At 37.7% G+C, this 21,651-nt stretch overlaps 1 protein-coding gene across 8 annotated transcripts in view; it reads right to left on the reverse strand.

The window, feature by feature from the left end:
* Positions 1-21,651, reverse strand: part of larp1b (La ribonucleoprotein 1B) — a 35,356-nt gene that overhangs the window by 1,827 nt on the left and 11,878 nt on the right. Inside the window, exons 4-19 of one of the 8 annotated variants that reach the window (XM_028437266.1) lie at positions 21,099-21,306; positions 18,365-18,523; positions 17,822-17,947; positions 17,555-17,714; positions 15,685-15,829; positions 14,947-15,124; positions 13,827-14,038; positions 13,519-13,593; positions 11,392-11,736; positions 4,179-4,293; positions 3,926-4,095; positions 3,422-3,528; positions 2,462-2,622; positions 1,804-1,948; positions 969-1,078; positions 161-288 (exon numbers count right to left, since the gene is read on the reverse strand). In XM_028437266.1, the coding sequence (XP_028293067.1) occupies positions 161-288; positions 969-1,078; positions 1,804-1,948; positions 2,462-2,622; positions 3,422-3,528; positions 3,926-4,095; positions 4,179-4,293; positions 11,392-11,736; positions 13,519-13,593; positions 13,827-14,038; positions 14,947-15,124; positions 15,685-15,829; positions 17,555-17,714; positions 17,822-17,947; positions 18,365-18,523; positions 21,099-21,306 (2,544 nt within the window). Of the gene's footprint in view, positions 1-160; positions 289-968; positions 1,079-1,803; positions 1,949-2,461; positions 2,623-3,421; positions 3,529-3,925; positions 4,096-4,178; positions 4,294-11,391; positions 11,737-13,518; positions 13,594-13,826; positions 14,039-14,946; positions 15,125-15,684; positions 15,830-17,554; positions 17,715-17,821; positions 17,948-18,364; positions 18,524-21,098; positions 21,310-21,651 lie in introns of all 8 variants that reach the window. The other 7 variants (XM_028437268.1, XM_028437267.1, XM_028437265.1 and 4 more) reach the window with 7 other exon arrangements.

Below are 21,651 nucleotides of genomic sequence, written 5' to 3' on the forward strand. Positions count from 1 at the left end.
ATTAAATAAGAAAAAGAAATCCACCATAAAACAATAAATAAACTGCACAACATATGTACAATGTAAATATTAGAATCATCAGCACTAAATCAGGCATGTTTGTGTTGAAAACAAGGAGTTTTTGTAGGTTGGAAGTTAACATCTAACTTCCTTCACTCACCACTACTCTGAAGTCCTCCAAGTTCTTGAACTTGGACAGATGCTCCTGCAGCTTTGGATCAATCGGTTGGTTCTTCATCTTGGAGTATTTCAGGAAGGCCCAGAACTTCTCCAGCCCATAGAGCTGACCTGTTAGACACAGGAAACACAAGCAGAGGAGGAATCACTGAGATCAGCCATCAGGAGGAGAGAGGGACAAGTGGACAACCAGCAGCAGACTGTATCCTCCCAACTTCTCTTCACTTCCTATCCTGTTTCTTTGATTTTTGATGAGATTTCTGCTGCAATTTTTCATGATTCAATTAAATTAAAACATAATACTTCTGTTTTTGTTTTCTGGAGTTGTTTACATGCTGCAGCCTCCTCATCAAACAAACCTTGGTGTTCATGTCCTGGAGGGGGCGATAACAAGAATGAAGGAAACAAAATGTTTAAACCTCCTGTTTAGGTCTTGGGAGGTTTTTCTGCTCCATTTTGGCAGTGAACAAAAACCCTCCTCAGTAATCCTAATAGTGGATTTAAGAGTTTATTGTGAAACAGTGTTTGCACAACAGGCGTCCTTACAACTTTAAGGAGGCCTTTTATTTATGCTGCTGTGCATTTAGGATCAGATTTTCTTCTAATATTCTATTGTTTAAACTGTTTATGTTGTCTTTATCTTTGTAACTCCTTGGTTTACTATTTATTTTTAATTTAGCCTGCTAAACAGTTTTTACAAGGTGATATACATAGTGAGGAAGCGCAGTGTCTCCATCCATCACTCTTGTGTATGTATCGGGGTTCTGAAAATGGGAGCACTGGTTCATTACCTTTCTCAAAGTCCCTGAGAGTCTCCTCCTGGAAGTCCTTGAACAGATCTATTCTGAATCTCTTCTCCAAGCCGTAGCTGTAGTATCTGAAGAGACACTCCAGGCCATACCTGCAGGAAGAGGGAAACAAGTGATCATCAGCTGTATCATTAGGGCGGGGTACCCAAACCCAGTAGGAGTAATGCACCGGTTCTGACGTAAACGGTAAATGGACTTGATTTTATATAGCGCTTTATCACCACACTGAAGCAGTCTCAAAGCGCTTTACATATCAGCTCATTCACCCAATCACTCTCACATTCACACACCAGTGGGACAGGACTGCCATGCAAGGCGCTAGTCAAACACTGGGAGCAACTTAGGGTTTAGTGTCTTGCCCAAGGACACTTCGACACATAGTCAGGTACTGGGTTCGAACCCCCAACCTCTCGATCAGAAGACGACCCACTACCACCTGAGCCACGGTCGCCCCAACGGTAGTAACTGGAGCGAAATAAGATAAAACTAATTGGTGCTGCACATGCCACGTGTTGCACACGTGCAGTTGCTGGGATTGTTATGGCTTAATTTCGAGGCTGAAGGATGGAGATGCTGTGATTTGCGTAACAGATGTACTCAGCACGGTTTGTTAAATCCAAATAATTTTTGGTACAGCACATTTTCACGCAGATTCTACGCAAGTTTTATGAATAAGGCCCCAGGTCATTAGGATTTTTTCTTACCAAAAGGTGCAACACAAGAAGGAAGCAGCTCCTATGCTGCATCTGAGGAACACGTATTAAACTAAATTCGCTAATCCACCTACGTCCTACATTCCACTGACTGTTGTCCTCACCTGTAGTTGTCTTTGGCATCTTCCACCGCACACTGCTTGAACTCCTCGTACATCTTCCTGTTGAAGTTGTCTCTGAGGAAGAAGGACCAGAACCTGAAGAGTGTGTTCATCTCCTGTGACTGACCGATCCCCAACCGCTTCCTTTCTGCAACAACGAGAGCCAAACATCACCAGAAAGGAAACAAACTTACCTACAATAAATTCATTTTAAACCAGTCACTTTTTTTTTGTGCAGTGTTATGAACTGTTTCTTATTAGACAGTTCTACACAACATTCAATGCCAAAGAATGACATCAAAATATTAGAAAGTGTCCTAAATTTTCAACTTTATATGAAAATGCAATTTAATTAAACAGGATAATGAAACGGCCATTGCACAGAACGCCCTGAAAGATGTAGAGGAGATGATTATTTAATATTTCTAGGTAAACAGCTCCATGTCAAATGTGCCTCAATGGATGACTTAGTTCATTTTTGTACATTTACTCATTTCACTTTGACAGTACAGATCTATTCTCAATACATCTGTAACAAAGAACAGGAAAATATCTATTCTTCAATTATCTATGACAATTGACAGTAGCAGAATTATTTTTTTCTGTGTTTGTGAAAAAGACAGGAACAGATGTAGAATTGAGAGACAGTTAGTTTTTGTACCATTGAGGCACCGTCTGCGGTATCTATGGTAACCCTGCTGGGTAAAGCCGTTGTCCCTCAGCATCTCGTGGGAAGGATGCCAGAATTTAGGTAGGGACTGAGGAGTGCAGCCATAACTTCCCGACAGAGGAGCTCCTTCAGAAGGAGAGGCGTTCGAGCTGCTGCAGGAGGAAGTCACAAAAGGAAATGTCAAAATAAAAGCTTCTATGCATGTCAGGTGGACAAAATGAGGTCATGTTGTTCCTTAAGCGCCAGGTTTGGATGCCTCTCTTTTCGCTCTGGTCAAAAATCTACTACAGGTGCAGTTTGGGTTGTTATCATCCCAACACTGAATCAATAAGCAAAATGTGTGTGAGCATGCTGACTGAACACTGTGGTTTGATGCGGTCATCAAAACAACTAGAGAAAACATTCTAAAATATTACAAATACTGTATGTGTTCTTTTCCTCCTCCTTTATCATTAGGAGCAAAAAAATTCTGAACTTGAGCATTTGTGCCAGTCAGTGTTACGGTTCGATTAATAATCACGTTTCCTTATAACTTGTGTCTGACAGCGCTGCTGATTATAACAGATATAAAAACTGAAAAAAGTCAGTTCCTTTAAGAGCTTTTTTTGTCTAGTTTTATTCTTTGATTGAACATTATTAATTTAAGTCCTAACTTTAGGCACCCCAGTCTTTGTTTGCGTTTAGTCTTAGTCTTGTTTCAGTCAGGTGAAAATAAAAAGTTGACCAAGACTACAACAAAAGTTATTGGCGGTTAGTTACATTTTTCTTCTCCAGTATTTTCTATGAGAAAGAAAATGCTAAACTTTGATCACATTATGCTAAACTTTAATCACATTAATTACTCCTACCAGTTGGTGTCCCAGGTCACTTAGTGATCATGCTATCTACAGATTGGTTCAAACTGGAACAGGTTTAGAAAGCTATGCTGGAGGGGGATTTCAAAACAATGACCTGATGGATGCAGATCGAAGCCGATGTTCACGGGAGTCCATCACCCAGCCAATGTGAGCCTCCTGAGGAGGATTTGAACTGTGGCGAGTCTTTTTCTTCCTCGGCATCTGGAAAATACCATAAAGAAGACACAGATTACATTTTCCATCTCACATGGCTTATCTCATAACTTTGACTTATTCGGTTTTCAAAACTTTGGCATTCATATCTTGTAACTTTTTGATCCCTGTATTTTTATTTCTTTAATCTCATAATTATAACTTAAATTTTCCTAATTAGGACTTTTAATTGATAATTATAACTTTTAATTGATAATTATAACATATTTCTTATAATGATGACAATCTACATAATAAAACCTTCAATCACAATATGTGTTTAGTCATTTACTTCAATAACATTTACTTGGCTCAGCATTTTCCAAGAGCACATTGTTACAGAATATTTAATATACGCAAGTCTTATCATTTTGATGACATGTTGCATGTGTATGTGTTTTCCCACCTGTCCATCGATGGCGGCACTCTCCTTAATCACAGGGTAGAAGCGAGGCGTCTTGTTAGGGTCTTGGCGTCCGGGCGTTCGAGGCGTTCTGGGGGTTCGTGGCTGGTGAGAACTTGGCAACTCAGGGACAGTTTTAGGTAAAGATCGCGCCAAATCAGCTCCAGTGTCCACTGAGAGAAAAAAAACAGAAAGCTGGTTATTGTCACTGTGCTGGCTTAGAGTACATCAACCACTCAGCTTTAATCAAACACACCTGACAACGGGATAGCTGGGACTTCCTGGTTGATGTCGACGGGCACTTTAGGAGTGAGAGTGTCAAACTCATCTTTACTGATGACATTCAGCTTCTTAAAGTTCTCCACTTCCTGCTGAGGAAAAGAGAAAAAAAGTCAATATGAGAGTGAGGAGAAATGTTTTGGGACTGAGTAACATCAGAACTGAAAAAAACAAAAAGTTTTTCACTTGTAATTCAGATAATAAAGTTAATACTTTTATTATCAGCACATATTAAATTAAATTTAATAAAAGTGCTGCAATCAAGGCTTTAACACCTATAACAGTGGTATTCAAGTCTGATCCCCCGTCTTGCATGTTTTAGATGCTCAGCTGGTTCACCACAGCTAACTGCATTAGAGTCAGAACTGGGGCTCTGCAGGACCGGACTTGAGCAGCATTAACCCAATCATTATGTAGTGAGTCTGTATTATGTATTTGCCAAAACATAATAAATGTTCACATGATTTTTTAATCACTACATTTTAGAGTATTTGGGCTTGATATTTCAAAAAGCTTGACTTTAATGTGTATAGCAATTCATTTTCAAATATTATAGGATCATAACTAATTATAACAGTAGTTATACACACCAAATTGTGCATCTTTTTTTGTTTTTAATTTTCTACATTGCTATAGAGTTGAAAAGGTCATATCCTTTTTAACTCCTCAAGTAAGCTGAAGTATGTCTAGAGGTATAGCCAAATAATAGCATAGTTATTTTTCCAACTGCATGTCTTTTTCCTAAACGTAACATTATTGTGAGCTCATAATTGCCCGTCATATCCCGCCCCACTCCCATCCTGGTCACATTAAACACCATCTACACCACCCGTAACACTGTTTAAACTGCCAAAACATAATGCAAATCATCACTGACTCCTAAATACAGAGCCGACCAGTGCCTGTTAACTGCATCCGTTTCTAGTCAAGAGCAGCGACGCTCCGTGAAAACATGAGTCAGCTTTAATCAACTTCACCTGCTCAGAGCATTTGAACAACATCTCATCAAAGCTACAAAAGATCTGTGGGAAAAGTTGCGTGTTGTTGTGGATGAGACCATCAATGCCAGGGATTGTAGAGTCTGAAACATCGTAGGTTAATGATAACTTCTGATACTGTCAAATATTCTGACCCCTAGTGGTGAAATAACTGATGCATTCTTGCATCCAGTTGTTTTTGTTTAATCATTACAGTCTGGAATAATTTCATCAGGATCATTTAAATGTGAGTAATTTTAATGAAGTTGATCAAAACTTCATTAACCTATTAAGAGAAACCAAATATCAATAACTTAAAGTCATATGAATCGCCAACTTTTTTTTATTGGCAGATAGCATGTGTTTAGACATTCATTATTAATGAAATTATTACAAGTTGGAAGCTTATTTTCTGCAGTGAGTTTGAAGTTTGTGTGTCGAAGTGGAGAAAGACGAGCTGAACATCAAAGTTCACCGCAGCATTCCTCAGCTTTATAATACGAGATATCAACTCACATGTACAAAAAGTCATCAATAACACAGTGACACGACAATTAAAAACAAACCCCTGAAGGCATGACAAACTGCAGTGTGACATGGGGCAGATGTCCCGTGGACTTTGAACGTTACACGTCAGGAATATGCGATACGATGGTGTTCAGACGTGGCATATCAGACATGTGGTATTTTTACCAACAACCTTTGAGCTCGACAATGAGCTGACAAGGCAGAAAACTGTCCATTCAGAATTCAGAGACTCAGCTTTTACTCCGTGTTCAGGATTAAACTTCTTTTAGACTTTGAAATGTAAAATCAACAAGGAACACAGTTGGTTTGAAAAAACCAAAAAACCAAAAATAACGTCTTTGAAACGTAAAACTAACAGGGAAAAAAGTCGGGATAAATTTACAAAAAAAACCCAGTAATTTATCTTTAATCTGTTTTTTTCTTAAGGCTAGTATTTGCCCAAAAAAGGTTAAATTACTTATTTCTTGGCAACTTTTACACTGAAATTTGAGGGTTAGACTTTATATAATGATGTGACTCATGATTTATTTAATCCTTATTTACATCCAACATAAATGTTCCAAATATCTGCTAATAAGGAATTATGGTCAAAATGTCCAAGTCAGATCTAATAACTTTTCAAACCTGGCCAAACTGTAAATATAGTTACAAAGGTCACAGAGTTCTGCAGGTAGCTGCAAGTTTCATACAGTGAGCTGAAAATAGTGTGTTTATTTTTAGTCCTACCACTTTAATAACCAGGATGGGGAAAGAACTTGGAGCACCAGCAGAGCAGAGATGATTTAAATTGAGAGGTTTTTAAATGAGAAAAAAGCAGCTTTTATGATTTCTACTGAAGAAATAATAAATATAAAAAAAAGATACAGAAAAGGGTAGAGTTTGGTTCAACGGCTGAGTTTAGCTGGACCATAAATAGACTTTTAGTTACAATAATCAAATACAATACTCAATAGGCGGCCACCCGAGCATGTGACTCCTTCACGTGTGTGTTTTGGAATGGTCAGCAGCAGAGTAAATGTGTAAATGTGCTGTTATCACGTAATGTCTAACAAACACAAATCCATACATTTCACTGCAGCTCATGTGGTTGTTAATTGATGCTTTTCTACAAGTTAGAGCACAGGTCGAATGAACATTTATTAGAGTCTCAGGCTGACCATCACACCAAGTGAGCCAAAGTATTGGCAACAGACACAAGGTGACATTTATGTCATTAAACAGCAGTGTAGTTTATTTTTGACATCTTGAAATCTTTGTTTACAAAAAAATTATACGGAAGGGTGGAGTTTTTGTTAAACTGAAAGGGATGTTGGGTTTTATTTTAGCATGTTAATTTTTAAATTCAGGAGGACAGTAAATTATGTTCCTTACCCCTCTCATGATATACTTGTTTTGCAAAGATAAGGTCTTATTCGAGTATGCATTTGAATCTATGTATGATCTGTGGCTTGACCGAATATAATAACTGACTCGTTAAAAAATGTCCATGTGGACCTTTAAGGTTTGTATTTGAGTGTCTCTGATCTTATATATATACAGTATATATTAAAAAGGCTTTAAATTAGGTGAAAAATAAAATGAGGAAAAAGTGTTTTATTTAAAAAATGAAAATTCATATATAAATACATTGAAAATCTACTTAGATAATATTTGCAAACTGAAAAAAATAATAAAATTACTGTAAATGGCAAATTAGCACATAATCCAAGTATTATTATTATTATTATTATTATTAATAATAATAATAATGCATTGGATCTTATATAGCGCTTTATCATAGACACTCAAATGGCTTTACAGAATTAAGGCATTATTCTCTCACTCCACACTTACTGGTGGTAAGCTACTATTGTAGCCACAGTTGCCCTGGGGCTGACTGATGGAAGCGAGGCTGCCATAGTGTACCATCGACCCTTCCAACCACCACCAACACTCACTCACACAGTGTTTAATGTTAAACAATACTACTAAAGCATTAGTAATTCTTCCTGGTGTGTTTTTCAAGCACGAAAACTAAAGAATGCACTTTACCCTAAAGTTCAAACCTGTATTTACATGCCCGGCTCCCATAACCTCCAGGGAAACCACAAAACTGTCAAACTCAGATTGAGGGTTATTGGTTGACATCATTTGCAGGAATATCACTTTAATGCCGACACTTTCTCACATTTAACAATCTGGGAAAATAAGTGAATAAGGTTGATAATATAGGTGAATTACCTCTATGGCATTAATTGTTGTATATATCAAATTACTGCATTGTTGGGCTCATCCTATCCCTTTGTGTGTGTTATCGTTTATTTAGTTAATGTATTTAAAAGGCTACAAAAAGTAACTTGAATTTGATGACACATGATCATGTCGATCAACACTTGTTAATTGCTAATTTCTTGCCACACATAAAGCATGCATATTTAACTGGCACATTGGCAGATATCTGTTTTCCACACACATAAAATCTCTATTTTCTTCTAGAATAGTGTTTAAGTTGGTTTAATTATCTTACAAGGGATTTAAAACTTAAGGCTAGCCACAGGTGCAGGAAAGTTGATGGTCTGTAGATGTTGCAAATGGTGAAGTAGGAAGGTGCTGAGTCATTGCACAACGTGATTTATTTTAGGTTAACAAATTGTTATATGTTGATTTTGTTTGTCATTAATCATTAATAGCCTCTGTAATTTTTTAAAATTTATTTCAACAGTTTTGCAAAAGAGTCAAAGAGCCACATTAGGCCCCAAAGCCACAGGTTGCAGACCCCTGCCCTGGGAGAACCACAGCTGAACATCTGGCCTGGTATCATAGTCCATCAGTTGTGGCCCCTCCATGCTGATTCTGAAGAGGTCCTCCTCTTTGGTGTGGAATCGTGAATGCGCTGCACATGTATGCTCGCTCAGCGCGTTCTTCCCCGCCCCAAATCCGATAAGCGCGCCCCACATGCTCTCCGTCACTCCGCTCGTCATGCTCCCCCATGCGCTCTGTTGCTCTGAACGATTAACCATAATCGCGTCGGTATTAAGGTTTTCACTAATGTGATAACGTAACCTCAGATGTTGGAGGTTTTTTCTTCCGTCTCCATCATTTAAGTGATATATATGTTCACCAATCAGGAATGCCGAGAACTGTCTTCCTGGGATACTGGCCAATCAAAGATGGTTATAGGACACACACTTGCATGCCTGTAGCGAGTCTCTCTCTTTTTTTTTTTTGGCTACAGCGAGTCTCTGAGTACGCTAAAATCCACGTTAACTCATTCAGTGCCAGCCATTTGCAGAATTTCTACCCCCCTCAGTGCCAGCCGTTTGAGCATTTTGACTGATTTTCAAAGATCCACAAAATATTTTGTACAATGACAATCCGAAATCTGACACCAGATTCTGAAAGATTCAAGTCTCTACTTTCACCATAAAAAGTAATTGTTTCTTGCTTGTTTCGTTCTTCTGTAATCCACAGTTGAATATAGGCAAGTTTCACACAAATCGCCAGTTTGTGACAAAAAGCTGAGAAAAATGGCTTTTTCTGAAAAAATCTCTGAGTGACTTTGAAGCATTTTTTTTTTTTTGCTTTAGTGACACCATAACATTGGTTTCCTACTATAAAACCACAAAAACAACACTGAGACCGGGCTTTTAATGGAAAAATTATTATTATTTTGCCATCTATGTCAGAGTTGAATGGACTTCTTACTGTATTTTGACATTCCTCCAAGTCTCTCCTCCCCCGTCAATCACACAGACGTAACTTCCTCTTCCTCCCGACACACAGAGATGACCCGTTTAGCCCGGTTAGTTGATGGTTTTATCTCACAATCGCAACATTATCAATAATCCACTAAGGTCCACACATGTTCTGTGTTAGTATGTGGTGCTGTGAGCTGCTAGATACTTCACAATATCACTCCGTAGCACCATAATCTCCCTCGTCCCTGCTTCTTCCTTTTTAGCTAGTGGTAGCGTCAGTGGCTAATCTCTCATCTAAAAGGTGCGCTCCTTCAGGGCACAGTTGGTCACTACGTCACACTACACATTAGATATTGATGAGGGACCTGAGCCAGGGTGTATTCTAGTAATCCCTGTGAAAAAATGTAATAGATGTAAAAGTACGTCATCGGCACTGAGCGTATAGATTTGAAATTACTTAAAAGTTAGTCAATGGCACTGAATGAGTTAATGCTGCTCTGTTACATCTTTATATGACATGAAAAATTAAAAAGGAGCAGTCGGAATAATCGATGTCACTACAACTTATATTTACCTTATTTTAAATTACATTTTTATTTTTGACATACATTTTTGCTTAATTATGGTTTTTTTTTTATTTATTAGTATTTTGTTTCCTCACAAGAGGGAAAAACTAATATTTTCTGAAAAATTTGATTAATATTTCTAAAAAACAGAATTAAAAAAAATGATGTGGAAAACAGAATTTGGAAAAAAAAAAAATGCATATGCATTTAAACGTATAGAATATTTTTTAAAAATCGTAAATCGAATCGAAATAGCAATATCTGTCAAAAAAAAATCGCAATTAGGCTTTTTGTCAAAATCGTGCAGCCCTAGCTTCGCGTGCCCAGACGCAGCAGCTGTGTGTGTTTGTCACAGTGTCCGTGAACGCAGCACAGACCTTGTCTGTCCCTAGCGTTGGTATAGCAGCAGCTGTGTGTTTGGGGACATGGCGGCGCATGTAGTGTCCATGTCGGACCCTGATTCACAGGAGGAAGACTCAGAGGACGAGGAAGTTTCCTCCCTTTGGATTTTCAAAATAAGGTCACCCTACGCACTCGCACAGATGCAACCAGATGAAATTTTCACTCGCACACACTGAAAAAATAGTCGCATATGCGAGCCCTGCACATGAATGTTTTGAGACAATATTAAGGATTTCAACAATATTTAAATAAATAACTTGCAAGTGTAGCAAAAACTAATTCATGTAATTTCAGCATTTCTTTGACAATCAGAAGCATAGAAATAGAAATTTAATAATAAAAGTTACCTCATGTTACCGTAGTAAGCACTTTTGGCACAATAATGGGAAGTTTAATAGCCAATAATGAGTAGGGGTGTCCCAATGTCAATACTGGTCCGATATCAGCCTGAAAACAAATATCGGATTCAAATTTCCGAATTTTTTTTTTTTTCTTTATTTTTTCCCCAATTCATTTTTCATTTATTTTATTCAATTGTAGAATACTGTAGATATTATGTTGGAGGTTAAAATTCATGTAATTAATTGATTAATAATAAATGGGTCAGTTTTTCTCATACCTACTGTTGCTGACTATTGTTCTCTGTTTGAGTAACATCACTTGATCAAGCCTTTTCTGACATTCTACACTACAAAAAAAGTAATTATATTTTTTTTACTGAAGACAAAAAAAAAAATTGTATGTATGATTCATGCTGATATTGGATCAATATTGTTATCAGCCGATACGCAAGGCTGCAATATCGGTATCATATTGGAAATGAAAAAGTTGTATCGGGACATCTCAGAAATGAGATCAAATTAGGGAAAGCCTATAAAATAAGATACAAATGAAATGACACGAAAATGCATATGCTTTAAGTCGGATTTGGGAAAAATGAGGAAAACTGAAAATTGGAGGCTCTAAATAGGAGCGTCTAAATACCTTGATGAATATAGTTAATTCAGGGACTCAATGAAAAACCAAATGTTTTTTCTGACCTTGCTGCATTCAATGGTCTCCTCTCCTTTCCACAGGTCCTGCTCGTAGTAATACAGCCCGTCATTGATGGCTTTGGCCAGGTCTGTGGTGATTTTGGCCCGCGACTCATGATTTCCTGTGCGGTCGCCCCCCGGGTGTTTCCGGATATACGGCGGAGTCTGAGTGACGATGAGGATCTTGTTGACATCCTGGTCGTCCAGCTCGTAGTCTGAGTCGTCCTCATCAGACCAGTCGGTAAAGCGGTTCTTTCGTGGCGCCATCTGCTCCATTTCTTCGTCGAACATGAAGTCCAGCTCCTCTTGGTCAGGCTCAGTTTGTGGTGCAGGTGAAGTTTTAGAGTCACCCTGGACGAGAGAGGGAACATTAATACAGACCATGCTTCACTACCCACAGTTTTAGATCTGAAAAGTAAGTGTGCATTACAACCACCAGATCACAGTGAACCTTTGAACAGTTGAGAATATTTCATCAAAAAACTGCAACTAAACCAATTTTTAGTAATCAATTCAGCTATCCATTTTATAATAGACTAGGGATGTAATGATTAATCGTAAGGCAGTTAAGATAGATAGATTCATAGGTATCACGATTTACATCGATGCTGTGAAAATTGAATCGCAGTACTTTTTTTAAACAGCAGATAGCGCTATCCAGAAGTGTTGGCGACGGGCGGAATCTGCTACTATTTTCTTTCTGGCCGCCTTCTACTCTTAAACATGTTCATAAATGATTCCTTACCCCTTTAGCACCGAAAGAATATCGGTAATATTACGTGAATATCTGTAAAAGTCACGCTTTTCTATTAGCTCTGTCTGCTAGCATAGCATCTCTTCTTCACTGCAAGATATCTGCATGCCAACCGACCACTTGGTTACCAGCGCCCTCTGCTGGTTCAAACAAATATATGACGCAAATACAGTGCAGACTGTTTTCTTTTTTTTAAGTCCAGTTGTTAAAGCACAAAATACATTTTCAGTTGCACTTTTAAAAAGAAAATGAACTATTATGCAGTTTTGTATTGTTTACTATAGAACCAGAATTTAAATTAACAGGCTTCTTCTTCATTTGTATTATTTCTTTATTTATTTATTTCAAGATATATTTTTGAGTTAAATTGCATTGTTTTGAATAGTTTATCAAGGGATTCTTTTGACAATGAAAAATAAAGGAATATTTTTTAGTCATTTATGTAGTCCCATTTTGTAAAATAAATCGTGAGAATTGTATCGTGAACCCAGTATCATGAATCGAATCGTAAAAAACATTTTTTTTACAATGAAATTGAACACCTAATCTAAAAAGTAAAAAAAAGCAAAAACCTAAATTTGACATGTTTTGGCTGTGCTAATGTGCAAGCTTCTTGCTATGTTTTCACACCAATAATTTTATATTATTTTTAAATAGTCATTGCTATCAATATTTTAAGTGTTTTATCAATATTTATGCAAGTTTTAATTTTGAATAACATGGTTGTTTGGTTGTTTTTCACATATTAACATAACATGTTTGGAAAGGTTAAAAATGACAGAGGTTACATATGATTCAGAGTCAAAGACAGCTGAACGGCCGCTGGGTAGATTAATTTATCACTGAGGCGACTCAAGCCAAAACACATCTATTAACTTATTGTCGCTTTATTTCTATAAACAAAAAAAATGATAAACATACATTAGGTGCATTGATGTTTTGGACACAATCTTTGGCTTGATTTAGGATAAAAATACACGCTACTGTTAGTTGTGTCTGCTGCTTTTAATGGATGCTTCCAGTTGAGGTTGGGAAGCACAACAAAAAAAGATTGAGAATCACTGGCCCTAAAAAAAAATAAAAAATGGCGCAATTCCTCGTTATCGGACCGATAATTACTGTGCATCCAATGTTTTGGCTCTTGATTTAGACTTTGTTGTGAGGAAGACCTTTTGTGTTCTGTATTTGTTATTATATATTTTATTGGATGGTTGTTGCTCTTTTACCCTGCCTTCCTTCTTCACTCTGTTTTTTTTTTTTTTAACAATGATGCTGTCAAATATAATGAATTCCGGCCTAAGAGGACAGATAAGAAGTGAATAGAGTGGATCAGTACTTTGAATGAAAAGAGGTGAACTATGAAAGGCCAAGTACTCAACTGCTGAGGAGAAAGAGTCAGGATGGAGCTCAGAGGATGGAGAGGAGGCGTAAACACACACATCATCACTGACATGCTTTCAGGTGAGGAAGAGGAGGACAGAAAAATAGAGCAGTGATGAAGAGAGGTGGTATTAAAAGGTGAAAGTGACCCAAAGACATTTAGGAGAGAGGACTTACTTATCAGACATAAAATTATGACAATCAGCCTAATGTGTAGACAATAAAGATGATGGCAAAACGAAAACTGGTAAAGTTTGTGTCCAGCATGAAGAATGTGTTTTTATTTTTTTTTTAAACTTTTTCTTACCAGCTTAGCCTTTCCGGATGGCTGTCGGTGCCGTTTCTCCACTTGGATCCAGGCATCTGGGTCGACTTTAGGGGCGTCTTTGGTGTCATCCGAGGTTGGGAGTGATTTCCTGCTGGATGAGGGAGAGGAGGAAGACAAGGAGGAAGGGTCTGCAGAGTCTGAAGGTGTAGCAACACCTTCATCTAGAGGAGCTTCTTTTTCAAGCGGTGAAGCTGTAAACACCAACACACACACAAACCAGCATTAGACTAGATTTTCTCCTACAGGTACAGTTTAGGTGAACTATGACATCCTGCCTGGTTTGGACACAATGTGAAGCCAAATTAAAGCTTTCTCATTCCTTAAAATGTATTTCCATTATTTGAACCAGAAAAATCAAACTGATCCTAGTGTAGGTTCTATATCTGTGCAGGAATACTCCGAGCAAGTGCAATTTTAGCAACAGTTAATGATTTATAGAGTGTAGTGCAAACCTTCAGAATACAAATGTATTTCCCAACACAGCATTAGTCAGTTTCCAAGTGGAAGAAGCCTTGTTTAAACTGAACCAACACTAGATTGTCTTTTAGGGTTTATTCCTATCATTTTAATTTGTTTTCATAATCTTTTTTTTTTTTTTTAATTAGGGTTAAGTTTTAAAAGGATTTTTTTTTTAAAAAAAAAAAGCAGATTTCAATTGCAAATTGTAGATAATTTTTTTATATTTAAGGTAGTTTTTTCATATTTTTGAAGGTTTATTTAAGTTTTAGGTTAATTTCTAAGGCATATTTTCATTAATTTGGGGTTTCATTTTCTAAAAAGATTTTTTTTTACGGGTTCAGTATATATATACATCAGATTTAGAATTAAAAGGCACAGATTCCTGGGTAGTTGAAGGATTGAAAAGTGATCTTTATTTGTTAGTCCTTTCAGCACACTCCACATTTTCTGCTCAGATGAGTATTTGGAGCAGCAGGACAATAAAGGAAATGGCAGTGGGTGTGTTAAAAGAAACTGTCAACGTCTCCTAATCTGTGCCTTCATAACGTTTGGGACTCAGAGGGTTGAGATACTTAAAACCTGAACTATTTCATGAGTACCTATTAGAATTAGGAGTCAGTAATGATGTTAAGACACTGACCGGAGTTGGTGGAGCTCAGCGTCTGTCGGGGAACAAACTCGGGGCAATTGATGAGCTGTGAGAAGTCAGTTCGTGGCGATCCGATGAGGGGAGGCACAGCAATGGGCCAACGCTCCGGCTCCGACTTACAGCGAACCTTGTCATCCACCAACTCCACCTCTTTACTGGTTTTCAGTGCCTGAAGGACAAGATTCAGTTATTACCTCACATTACTCAACATTCAACTTACATGGACACACTGAACACTCAATACCCAACAGATTAAAGTTTAAATAGGTTTAAAGTGCATGAACATGAGCGTACGTGGAGAGAAAACTAAAAAAGAACAAATAGAGAGAAAAAAGTACAGTTAAAAACTAAATAAGGGAGGAAAATATGATCGACTTCTTTTATTTAAGGGTTGCGATTATTATCACGAGATTTGATCTTACCTTACTTCCGCAGCATAATTTTTGTTTTATCATTTCCAAGATTTGCCTTTGTTAATCCCTTAATTAATGCCAAAAATGCTTAATAGGGAGATAATAAAAATTTTGCACAATATATAAGTCACTTTGATGGGGAACTATAGTGAAAATGCCAGATATTCCCCTAAAACATGTAGACAAGGGTATTTTCCCTGTCATAGCTATTTCCATGTCAGGAGGTTACCTCTGTAATATACGCATGTTTCTAATGATCAGGAAATTTAGATATAAGCTGAACAACTGACAGTATGACTGTGGAGTCAAGTGTTACCTCAACGATGAGGTTGATGTCTGTGGAGAGAGCCTGGACTCTGTGGAAGCTCGCGATGAGGGAGATGGGAAGGAAACCCTGGGAGTCCATTTTTCTCCTGAGGAAGAAGTCTCGCTCCAGGTTGTGAAGGCTGAAGTAGTACTCGCTGTATGAAAGGAATAAACTGATTAATGTAATGTTTGAAAACCTTCATAACACTGCAGCTCACCAAAAAAAAAAATGAAAATCTAAATCAGTTTACACAAAGTAATAAGATAAAGGAAAACCTTTGCACCAATATTTGCCAGGACAAAAAAAACCTTTTAAAAATGAAATAAATATTTGACCATTAAATGTTTTTTTTTTTTTTAAACCTTGACTGATGTACACTTTTTGGTAAATGCAGCTAAAATACAGTGTATTCTAAAATAATATCTGGAATTTGACAAATCATTGTATGCTATGTAATTATTATTCTTATTAGTTTATTCATTAATCTATTAAATTTGCTACATATCTATTTATGTTCATATTTATTTTCTTGTATGATTATTGTGTCACTTTAAATGTATCCATTTCTTTACTGCTTTATAGTGTCAGCCTTAGTCTTATCTGGAAAATTCTACAACACTTTATAATTAAATGTAAGAAATAGTTTTGTGCCCAAAAAAAAATGACAATATGTACAACTAATACAAGTAGAATTATTAGTGGGGGGAAATATTACAATAGGAACCCTGTTACGTTCTGCAGGCACATACAGTTGGTCCATGGAGCTCAGCCTGCAGGCGTTCTACAGTTATTGCGGTTGAGTGCTGTCGCCTGAGTGAGCAGTCTGAATATCGCAAAGGAAGAGGTTTGAGGACGCGCGCACGCACGCACACACACACTTTATTTTCCCTATAATTGGTCTCCTGACTCTCTCAGGCCTGTGTGTAATTTGATGGCCTGTCCAGTCTTAAGCACTCAGACTATATTTAGGAGTTTAACTTTTTTATTCTGGGCTGGTTATGAGAGCGCTATGGTGCCCCCTGCAGTCAACAAACAGAAGAGCTCATTATTATTTTAGTATCAACAAAAAAGACACCTTTAGTTTACTTACATTTTTGTTTAAAAAAATAAGTGCTGCCTTTGGCTGTGGGAGGTTAATCTGGGTGCTGCAGGTTTACAGTAACTGTTACTCAGTTATGCTTGACCACCAGGCTTCAGACAAGTTGTTAAATCCTTTAGGCGTTGAGGTTTTTTTTTTTTTTTTTTTACATTACTGTTTAATTTTATGTATATATATTTAACTATTCAAATGTCTGTCATTGTAAAACAGGAAAATGGGTAAAGCTTTTGGTTATGAATTGATGTACCAATATGTTAAATTAGATATTTCAATTAATAAATTTCACTATAATATGTATGGCAATGTATGAACAAGAATTTCCAAATAAGGACAATTTTCTTGTTAAAATGGGGGAAGTTAAATAAATATGCATACTGTGAGTACAATGCATTGATCAAAGTAATGTAAATTTTCTCATCTGAACCACAGACCCATCAAAGGGTTTAATTATCTCATGTCAGCATTCACTGATCATCTAGCGTGGACTCTGACTATTATGAACACAGACACTCTATCTCCGTCACTTTCCTCTTCAGGAGGAAATACCCTCAGAGTCAGGATCAGCCATTAACTAACAAACAACTTTTTAAAAAATTAAATAGTTTTCATGTTTAGCTGTAATCTGCTCCCTCTTGATCAACTCTTCCTTCACTTTGTTTCTAATTCATGTTCTTTACATGATTATAAAAATGCCATCACATGGCTTTTGTGCCATTGAACATTAAAAAATGTTCAGCGACGCAGTCAATGTTCAGTGAGGATTAAAAAGTGTCTACGTACATTTGTCGTTTGATGTATTCCTTCAGCAGTTTTTCATCCACTGTGTACATCTGCACTTTATTGCCGTCGTCGTAGTAGTAAACCATATTGGTGCCAAACTCTGAGCCTGCCTGGGCTGAGCCGTCTCCATCCCGGAAGTTTCCCGAGTATTCAAACCGACCTGGCGGAGGAGTAGAAAGCTGAGCAAGGACTCGAGCAGAAACTGTAAAAACTCAGAAACTTTAAAACAGGAGGGGGCTCAAGGGGACGCTAAACGCCAATGCTCACCTCGTCCACGACCTCTACCTCGACCGCGACCTCTTCCCCGGCCTCGAATTCCTCCACGGATGCTGCTGCCATCATTTCGGACGCTGTTGGAGTCGTCTCCGAAGTCCCGAGGCCCACTTCGCCAACCTGAAGACACAGGAGGAACTTACAGTGAAGAGGGGACTAACATACTAACAGGCTCAATCAGTGCGGGGAACCACGATAAAATTAAAACCACATTTAGACAAAAATGAAGATCTAACAACTTAATCTTGAAATTTGAACAACATATGTTTGTCACTCATATTAGTGCGTGAAATTGAATTAGAATTTAAACCAATATTCTGACAAAAAACAAAAAGGTTTGATGATTTAATCTTGGAGTTTGAGCAATATCAGTCACCTACATAAATAGTAAGAGAACCTTCCTGTTAGTGAACATGCAGACATGAAGGTGTGCAGGTCTTGTAAAAAAAAATCGGTGAGACGAACGGCGGCTGAGCAAACATGGAGTCGTATCAGAGCAAACAGCAGAGAGTCACACAGGGAAGAAGCCACACTTACTCCTGCTATCATGCGCTCGGTTACTGTGCAGCGTTTGATTGGGAGATGTGGAGTCGTTCAAGTCGTTGGGCTCCGCGTCCGAGCGTCCGCCGGCCGTCTTTTCCCCGTCATCCCGGGACGTTTCCTCCAGTGGCAATGAAACCCACTTACGTTTGTTACCTGCCGTGACACAGCGTGAAGAGTTTTGGCCCAAAGACGATCCAACAATTCGGAACAAGTGTAAATTAAATTCTTTTTTACATTATCTATAGCTTGTAACTGCAAAAACTTTACTCCAATTTTGGTTCTGACTTTTAAAAAACAAATCCAAGTAATGTTCTTACACTAATAAAATGTATGAATAAAATCAATGTAGTTTATACTTAGTTGTTTTTTGCATGGTCTTTTTATTTTACAATAATGCTTCAGCAAAAAAACTGATCAATGTCAAAGTGCATTAAGTAATGACAGTATCTCCTTAAAATGTCTTGTTTTCTCCTTTGTTACAAACGTCTAAAGAATAGATCTGTTCAGGTTGAAGTGAAATGACTAAACGTACAAAGATCAACCAAATCATCCTTTAATTAAGGCATCTTTGACATGTATCTGTTTAACTAGAAAAATGAAAAACATCTCATTCACAACTTTTTAATTATTTTTTATTACAGTATGTGTAGTCCTCTTTATTGCAGCGTATGTGCTCCATGGACCCACCATGTCCACAGTGTCAGTGTTCTGTACAGTGATGTGCTTTCTTATAAGCAAGCAGCTTTACAATCCAATCGTGTCTAATTCGTCCAGAAAATCATGTCGACAACAGTCGATCCCGACAACACGATCATCGGAAAAGTAGCTTGTAAGCTGAAACAAAGCAGACACTTTTGACATGCCACATAAATCTGATTATTAGATAAAGATTAGCCAGCATGCAACTGACTAGTGATTGGCTATTAGCCAATTTTCCACTGCTGCGTTTACAGTGCAGAATATTAATTAAAACTAAGTTTTGGACCAAAGAAAATCCTCCACAGTTTTCTATGACTTATATGAAATATCCGCTGTCTGTGCAGCGGATGTTTCATATTCCTTGAAATAAAAAAACAAAACCAGAACCAAAAACAGCCATTGAGGTACATCTGACAAGCTGCTGCTTTACTACAAAGATGAAAAGTGCAATGAATTACTTTTCTGAAATATCGTTTCTGGTATTTTCTTGTGGATAGTTTTCCAAGCAGCTTCTCTCAAAAGTTAATGATTTTAATTTCACACCATCACTCTTAGTCGTGTTAAAAGTGTTATATATATTATAAATGTACATTTTACAATGTTTCATTATAATACTAGCTTTTGAAATAAAGACTGACTTGGAGGAAACACATTTTTAATCACATATCTTCCCATTAAGAACAAACAGATCTGACATTGGGACAAAACTCTTCACTGGTTTGTCTCATTTGTGTTTGCACACACCACAGAACATGCATCAGTTTGCATCACTCTGAATTAAGCAGAAGTAATCATGTCAAAGTACAGTTAAACAGATCATCACTGAACATCAACATTCAATGATTGCAGTAGATTTGGGTTAAAAAACAAACCAAGGTCTGATTCAGGTTTCTCATGCTGGAAGAAAAGCTGCTCTGACAGCAAACCAGTCTTCATGTTTTCTGGGAACGCAGAAATTCTTTAATGAAAGGTGTGCATGGCTCCTCAGGCAAAATCTTCTACACACAGTTACTTTTACACTCTATATCTGTATCAAGTTACATTTATGTATCAATGGGGAAAAAACTTGCTTCAAATTCCCAAACACGAATCTGCAACTTTTAACCAATTTCGCCAAACAAACGGCACAAGACTGAGCCACAAATTGATCATTGTCTATAAAATAATGTTAAGTAAACAAAAGGTATGATTAATGATATACATCAAAACAGATGTCAAATGTATCCTCTGCCATGCTGGGTGCTGTTTAGCAGTCTTGTGGTTGTAAAAGCTCCAATAAGAAAAAATAATATACTTTATTTGAATATAAGCGCCTTTCGACGCCCGAGGTTACTGTGCTTTTTATTTAAAGTTGAGGGTGTGGCAGTCTAGTTACAGTAAAAACTGATCATAAAAGATGTAAATGCACTGATATTCAGACGTGGGGCAGTGAGGAGGAGACTTTATGTGGAGATGGAAACTCATCAGTTGAAACTCCTCGGAATACACGGAAATCTCCGTTAAAATAGAAAGGAGTACAGAAGCCCGCCTACCTGCCCGCTCTGATTGGCCGAGTCGTTTGAAGGGCACCTTCATCAGCCAATAGAGTGTGGGCTACGTGACGGAGCGGCCTTTACAAGGATTTCTCTTGGAAAATTGCTAAATTCTTGGAATGCGACCAATAAGGCAGTGCCTTCTATAGCCCGGAAAATACGGTACTTTATAGATTGATCAGAAACAGAAAAAGCACAACAAGATAAAATTCCAGGGTAATAATACAATAGGATAGGAACAGACAGAGCAGTTGTGGTCAGCCCTTAACATTGGGTTTTTAGTGCAGCTTTAAACATGGAAATGTACTCCTTTAATGCCATATATACTGAGGAACATTACTGCTAAAGACTGTGGTGTGAGTTCATCCTAGCATACGTTACTACATACACTGTGGCTAATGTTGTGATTCGGAGGCCAATGTTTTCCAGTGATGAAATGTTTTCAGCAGAAAAAAAAAAAAGACGTACGTTTTAGAGGAAAAAAAAGGATTGCTTACCCTCACCTCCTCTCTTCTTCAGCCTGGCGTCTTTGGACTCCTGCTCCTTGACAGGCTCCCCCAGACGGTCTGACTCCGCCTCCTGGTTCTCTTTGCTCTCACCGCCGTCATGGCTGCTCTCTGACTTCCTGTCCGGACGCTCTCTCCTCTTGTCTTTGTCGCGACGTGTGGACGGAGGCTTTTTCCCGTTGTTCAGGACATTCTGCTGCTGCTGGATGGAGGAAAACCAAATCTTTAAAAACACCTGATGCAGAAAAACCTTCTCCTACACATCAGCAAATAATAAGAGACCTGACAAAGCTTGTAGCACTCGAGAAAATGTATTGTTCTACACAAAGATACACTAAATCTTAGAAATCTTGTATATCTTTATATAAAAGTTCAATGGAAAACTCCTGAAGGTACATGAACAAAACAGCATCAAATCAGTCTGACTGCATGCTTTCAGTGCTGCATCAAGTGAGCAGAAATCTGAAACCCTTCACTGTGATCCAACATGTCTTTCACAAGTTCACCTCACACACAATTTTCCTGATAACTGAGGCAGATTTTC

Source organism: Gouania willdenowi, chromosome 22 (genome assembly GCF_900634775.1).
Source record: "Gouania willdenowi chromosome 22, fGouWil2.1, whole genome shotgun sequence".
NCBI lineage: Eukaryota > Metazoa > Chordata > Actinopteri > Blenniiformes > Gobiesocidae > Gouania > Gouania willdenowi.